The sequence below is a fragment of the Nannospalax galili genome, unplaced genomic scaffold, assembly GCF_000622305.1.
Source record: "Nannospalax galili isolate Female #2095 unplaced genomic scaffold, S.galili_v1.0 scaffold105, whole genome shotgun sequence".
NCBI lineage: Eukaryota > Metazoa > Chordata > Mammalia > Rodentia > Spalacidae > Nannospalax > Nannospalax galili.
The window spans coordinates 1,022,604-1,029,777 of NW_008354502.1; the positions used below are offsets into that span (position 1 = coordinate 1,022,604).

Genomic DNA, 7,174 nt, shown 5'->3' on the forward strand with positions numbered 1-7,174 from the left:
TTAAAATTTTATGAAGAGAGCATTGTCAATTCTTGCAGAGGATCCGGGTTCGATTCCCAGCATCCTCATGGCAGCTAACAACCATCCTAACTCCAGTTCCAGGGGATCCAACACCCTCTTCTGGCCTCCACAGGAATTGAATGACACAGGTTCATTTATACACATGCAGGCAATACACTCACGCACACATAAACTTTAAAAAAATAAATACACTGGATTTCTAATATCTTCCTGGCTCTAAACTTATCGCCCCATGAGTCAAGTTCAATACAACATCCAATGATTTTTTTAAAGCATGTAATGAGAGCATTACAGTACATCAGCATAATTCACATATTAAAAAGTAGTGCCTTGGATGTCAGGTTACACACTCAGTTTTTCTAATCTCTTTTCCAGCGTCACTCTGCCATGCTTTCATTGGTCAAAGCCAGTTTTCCTAAAATGATCATTTTGTTGTATGTTAAAACAATTGCTCAACATCACTAGTAATTAGGGAAATGCAAATTAGAACCACTTTAAAATTTCACCTTTCCCCAGTCAGACTGGCTAAGATCAAGGGAACAAATGATACCAAATGCTGGTGAGGATGTGGAAAAAATGGAATGCTCATTCATTTCTGCTGGGAGTGCAAACTCATGCAACCCCTAATGAAAACAGTGTGGAAAACTCTTAAAAAACTAAAAATTAAACTACCATATGACTCAGTTATACCACTCCTCGGCATATACCCAAAATACTCATTCTGTTGCAGAGACACTTGTACAACCATGTTTGTTGCTGCTCTTTTCACAATAGCTAAGAGACAGAAGCAACCTAAGTGCCCCTCAACTGACAAGTGGTTAATGAAAATGTGGTATATTTACACAATGGAGTTCTACTCAGCAGTAAAGAAAGAGGAAATCATGAAATTTGCAGATAAATTGATGGAACTAGAAACTGTTATACTAAGTGAAATAACACAAACTCAGAAAAACAAAAGGCATTTGTTTGCCCTCATTTGTGGATCTTAGCACCAAATCCTTATAATAGCTGGGATCCCACTGAAATGTGCCAACGGCCCATGGAAAACTTGCAGAGACCTGAAAGTTCAGTATCTGGACACAACAGGGAGAAAATCATCCTATCACCCCCTTGACCCCCCAAGGCTTGGGGACATTTGTGGAAGAGGTTGGCTGAAAGAATGTAAGAGCAGGAGGAAGGGGTGGAGTATTACCTGGAAGTGTCCTCCGACCACTATGCCAGCAATCTATAGTCACACCTCCTTCCCATGCTTCTCAAGGAGTCGAGGGGGGAGTCAGTCACCCCTTCCACCCAATCAGTGGACCTTAGCTGCATGAGGGGGAGGGGCTAAGGATATATAAGCCAAGAATGCCATAAAACAGCACTCTCGCCATTATATGCAGCTGTCGGGAAGTCACAGGATCTATATTTGAGTCTTTCAAGCACAGCCATAAATGGAGGGGGGGCACTCTTTTGTAAATAAGCTCCCACCTTATGCTCTGTTAACAAGCCTAATAAACTAGTTAGGATTTTCAAAACAACAAAACAAAAGCAAAGCAAAGCAAAGCAAAGCAAAACAAAACGGAACAAAAACAAAAAAAACCCCAAAACAGAAATGGAAACCTTAATTATTCCACCGAAGTTGACCTCATGTTGGCAAATCCTTTGGTCTTTGGATCCTTATTCCTACTCTCCCCCACCTTAAACTTCATTGTATGTATATTTTTATGTAACCTACTTCGTTATTTCTGGAAAAAAATGTGTTAAAAATTGCCTCTCTTTGGACCAATAAAAATATTCTAAATAAATAAATAATCAATAAATGGTGGATTATGCTTCTCCCTCAAAAAAAATCTCAAAAAAAATTCCTTCCTTCTGAATAGATATAGAAACCATTTATTAAGTTAAATTGATGCATTTGGTTTTTCTCTTTTCTCTACACAAACAAGAATTGTGTCAAACACCGTGGAGTCAAGCCTTATTTGAACAGTTCTCCTTTGAACCAGTTCCAAGTAATGTGCACTCAAAAATTTCCCTTTATTGAGTGAATCGTCCTTTTCTCTGGTGTTCTGTGAGGAGTTCTAGTGGACAGCACATTCTGTTCTAAAATTCAGAGCAGTTCTGATATGGACATATGGAAGATCTCATCTTCTTGACATACATCTATTTTCCAACATTCTAGAACATTAAGTAATATAGTTCATATCTTTTCATTTAATGCTTGGTGTCCATGTTTCCTATAATTGTAACATAATGAAAGTCTGTAGTTCTTATGAGACATACAAGTTAAGATATTTCTCTCCCACAAAGCATGATTCAGGGAATTTAGGTTGATTCTGAGCATATCTTTAGCAAGAATTCCAAGAGATTATCATCTTCTAGTCAGTTTGGAAAACTTTCAAGAGGACTAGAGAGATACTCAACTCAGCAGCTAAAAGCACATCTTCTTGCAGAGGACCCAGTTTTGGTTCCTGATACCCACATTGGGGCTCACAACTGCCTATAGTTTCAGGGAATTCATTGTCCTTTTTTGACCTCCACAGGGATGTAGAAGGTATACATATATACATGCAAGCAAGCATTCATATATATAAAATAAAAATAAATAAATATTTTTTAAATTGCCTAACTTACAGAAAGGTTCACATAAAACATCAAATAAACCCTTTTGAATATCAAAAATAGGTCAGGGATATTTCAAAGATAGGCTTATCAGTCATTAATGAATCTAATGATCTATATGAGTTGCTATTTACTGTGTGTCTGCAAAAGCAAGAAAGTGTGTCTCCTTTCAGCTCACATGAATGTATCTGAAGGGGCTCCCAGCAAGATTCTCCTTTAGACCTTGGAATCATGACTGCTCTCTGAAAGTCAAAAGTAAATTTATAGGAGTAAATTCACTTATCCATTGGGGTCAATCACTTGTACAGTGGAAAACAAAAGTAAAATGAATGTAAGTATTTCAAACAAAGGATCAACTGGATGCTCCCTCACAGCAACTCCAACTTGACTACTGCAAAAGCACCTAAATTAGAGGGCCCTCTCTAGGCTTGTGACATTCCAACCAGGAGGCTGAAGCCATGTCACTGGGTTTTGCCTCTGGACAGCTTCTTGTTCTGCTACACAGGCAGTGTCTCACTCATGCACATCCTCTAAGAATGTGAGTAGTAAGTTTAACACTCCTTCCTTCAGTTAGCCAAAACCATATCATGGTCACTGCGCTGACAGTGACATGTTTAAATAAGGATGAAATAAAAATAACAGTCCCCACCTGCAGAGAGATTCTGAATTGACAGAGCTTAGCATCATGAATCCCTAGAGCATTTGGATTGAGATCATGAGCAGAATCCACCTCACTGAATATGTTCTTCCTGCATGTTTTTTCCTAAATCCATCCACTCATGACTGAGTCATTTTTTGAGTGCTGTGCTGTTCAGGTGCGGAGCTCGTGTGGTAATCTCTTCCTCCAACCTCCTTTCCTCTCTCCTTCCTCTCCTCTGTCCCTCCTTCTTTATCTTTCCTGTCTCTTATTTTGCCTTTCTTCCTCTTCTCTTTATTGGGGAGGAGATCCTATGCGTCCCAGACCAGCATCAGTTCATGATCCTTCTTCTACCTTATCCTCTATAGTGCTGGGACTATAAGAATACATCCTGGTGCTGAACTAATACTCATATTTAATTATCTAACCTTCTCTGAACCTAAGGCTCACAGGAGACTTCTGTCTACGGTATCCAGAGGTACTTTTTCCACAGGATAAAGCCATCATCCACATTAATTCCAAGGAAGTAACCTTTATATTAGCCACATTATTCCCCACATTCCAATAGGGTTTAAAAGATAAAGACAAACATTTATTAATATCATGGTGAAGTCATAACTCACATAGTTTTGCTCACACACTCTAAATATATTCACGAATCATTTTATGCAATATATGCCTACATTAAAAGTCATTTCTTTTGAAATATAAGCATTAGTGGGTAGGATTCTTTCTTTCTTTCTTAGCCCTCCTTGGCTGGTGAAACAACATGCTTTTTCTTTCAGTACTGGGGATTGAAGCCAGGGCCTCACACATGCTAGGCAGTCACTCTACTATTCAACTACAGCCTCAGCCCAATTATTCAACATGCTTTAAAGAATAATATCGTGGATGAGTAATTGACGAATTCATTGTCACCAAAGTACAGTGTGAGAATATTCTGACCTTTTCTTGTAAATCAAGATCTCTCAACTGTTACACTTGTATTGCAATTTATACTTTGGCTTTCAGTTGTACAGACCTTATTATGACATGCTTATACATGCATGTATTCATTCATTGCCCTACACATACACCTTAAACAGCAGTCACTACTTTGCCTCACCAAATCTTAAACAATATTTTATACATTTTAACGCTTTAGAATCTTGGAATAGTAACAAAAAGTTATGGTCAATTGATTTTATGAAATATACATGTATATACATATATTTCTTGAACTATATTTTTTTACTAATTAAAATATCTTTCTAAGTGCAGAGATAATGACAAATTGCTGAGAACACAATACTTCAAAGTGTACTGGGCTAACAATTCTACCTCCTTTTTAAAAATTAAAAAAAAATTTATATGTATGAGTATAGTGCCTGCATGTATGTGAGTGTACCTGTGTCGTGCAGTGCCACAGAGGTCAGAAGAGGGCTTCAGATTCCCCTGGAACTGGAGTTAAGGACGGTTCATAGCCGCCATGTGGGTGCTGGGAATCGAACCCAGGTCCTCTGCAAGAGCAGTCAGTGCTCTTAACCGCTGAGCCATCTCTTTTGGCTCAGCCCTGACCTTCTTTTTATATTACTTATGTTCATGGTTATCCCACAGCTGGGCACTGAAATAATTTAGCAGATCAAATACAAAAGAATAGGTAGTTGCATAATTTTAAGTTCATACTAACAGACAAAAATGCTAACTTCTTCCTTGAAAGCATAGTTCTGTATAAATTATTCGTTGATACAAAATATTTTGTTTACAAGTAAATCAGGATATAGGGCTTAATGCTGAGATCTTATTAAAGATGAGTATTTTCAGGCCAGGAATGTTGCTGCATGTCTTTAGTCCCAGCATTCAAGAGGCAGAGGCAGGTGAATCTCTGTGAAAGTGAAGCCAGCCTGGCCTACATAGCAAGTTCCAAGCCAGCTAGGCTACAGGGAGACTGTCTCAAACACAAACACAGCCTTCATTTGTATTGCCTATCATGCAGTTTTCTGAAGGATGCTGAAGATTATCTAGATGAGCGTGCTTGTTCCAATATTATTTGAAGATGAAAGTTGATATAGTGATAAAGGGATTTCTAATCAGCAGTTTTTTCGCAGCCATTTTTACTTCTTTGTTCCGTAGACTATAGATAATAGGATTCAGCGTTGGTGTTAACCCAGCATATACCAGAGCCATAAATTTATCTATTTCCTGTGAATTTACAGCTGAGGGTTTCAGATACATGGAGAGAGCTGTTCCGTAGAACAGAACCACCACAGTCAAGTGGGCTGCACATGTTGAAAAGGCTTTGCTTTGACCATCCCCTGAGCTAATGCTCAGGATGTTGGAGAGGATGAGTGCATAGGAGACACAGATGAGCAGCATTGGCAAGGGGAGAAGGAGGACACTGATCACGAGCATGATTAACTGCACTGCGGAAGTGTCTACACAAGCCATTTTCAAGAGAGCCAGGATTTCACAGGTGAAATGATTGATGATGGTGTTACCACAGAGAGACAGCTGAAGCACAGACACGGTTTCCACCAGGGAAGTGAGGCAGCCTGTCAGCCAGGAGCTGCCTGCAATCTGCACACAGATCCTCCTGTTCATGATTATGGGGTATCTCAGGGGGTTGCGGATGGCAATATACCGGTCATAAGCCATCATAGAGAGGAGCACACATTCAGTGGAGCCCATGGCAAGAGAGAGGTACATCTGAAAAGCACATCCTGAGAATGAGATTGTATTGTTCCCCAAAACAAAGTTTGCCAGCATAGGAGTGAGAGCAGAAGAGGTATACCAGATGTCCAGAAAGGAGAGGTTGCTGAGGAAAAAGTACATGGGAGTGTGAAGGTGGGAATCCAGGATGGTGATGGAAATCAGAATGGTATTGCCCAGCAAGTTGATAAGGTACATCACTAGACACAGCATAAATACAATGACCTCAGCTTTAGGATAGTGGGAAAATCCCAGGAAGAAAAACACTGTGACTGATGTCCAGTTTGCCTGGACCATTTTAATATCTCTTATTCATTTGTATATGTACATGAGCATTACATCAGATGTTATATAGAAAACAAAGAGTCCTGGTTCATGTTTTCTCACATTTTCTTTTCATATGACTTTGTGGCTTACACTCTTTGGGCTAGAATATTATTATAGCAGCACATGTCTGAACAATATTTCATTAATATAACTATGAAGTCAACAGAGACATGAAGAACGTGCTATTTTTGCAACACGACTTTTTTCCAATGTCAAGGGGGTGGTAGACGAGTTTATTTAATAAACATCAAGAGGGAACAAAGGAAACAACCTTTTGCTTTCTTTCTTTTTCTAAAACTATATTTATAACTGATCTACAGCTATGTATTTACCTTTGAGTCACTGAGAAAATTTTCCTCTTCTAGCTTGGAAACAGTTTTCTTATCAGGAAAATCTCTAGTTCCAATTTCACAGTTTCTTCTGCCACTTATAAAGATATGTCTAAAGTGAGTTGGAAGAGCTGATCAGTAAAAAATGTGCAGATTTCCATAGGTATAAATTAAATTAATTGAAGACTTTGAACATAGGAGAACAAGCTAGAGTTTCTTTTTCAAACCCAAGAAAGTGATGATGGATACTCTGGTGGTGGGGGGCATATAGCCTCTGCATCTTTCATATTGCTGTAGTTGCCTTGGTGACTGTGCTGTAGAAACATCCTCCAAAGGACCAGCCTCTGGCACTGGAAGGCAATTTAATCTATTTGTTGCTTTTGAAATGTTTCCAGATAACACAACAAATTAAAGTTACAAATCTGTCTATAGTATTACCAAGACCGAAACTCTGGGGATGATGTCCCATAGATCCAATTATCATCAGTTTGGTCTAATTGTGGTATAATTCAAACAAGGAATAAACATATATCTGTTGACACTGTTTGGGGATGGAAATTTTTATTCCCTA

The 7,174-nt window shown here is 38.8% G+C and overlaps 1 protein-coding gene across 1 annotated transcript; it reads right to left on the minus strand.

Moving 5' to 3' along the window:
- Window positions 1-5,284: 5,284 nt before the first annotated feature.
- On the minus strand, window positions 5,285-6,244 carry LOC103748927 (olfactory receptor 13F1). The gene has a single exon (XM_008851707.1). It carries the CDS (start codon window positions 6,242-6,244, stop codon window positions 5,285-5,287), a length of 960 nt encoding a protein of 319 aa, XP_008849929.1.
- Window positions 6,245-7,174: the final 930 nt, after the last annotated feature.

Excerpts from the sequence above, each read along its gene's own strand:
- LOC103748927 (XM_008851707.1), bottom strand. The coding sequence starts at position 6,244 with ATGGTCCAGGCAAACTGGACATCAGTCACAGTGTTTTTCTTCCTGGGA.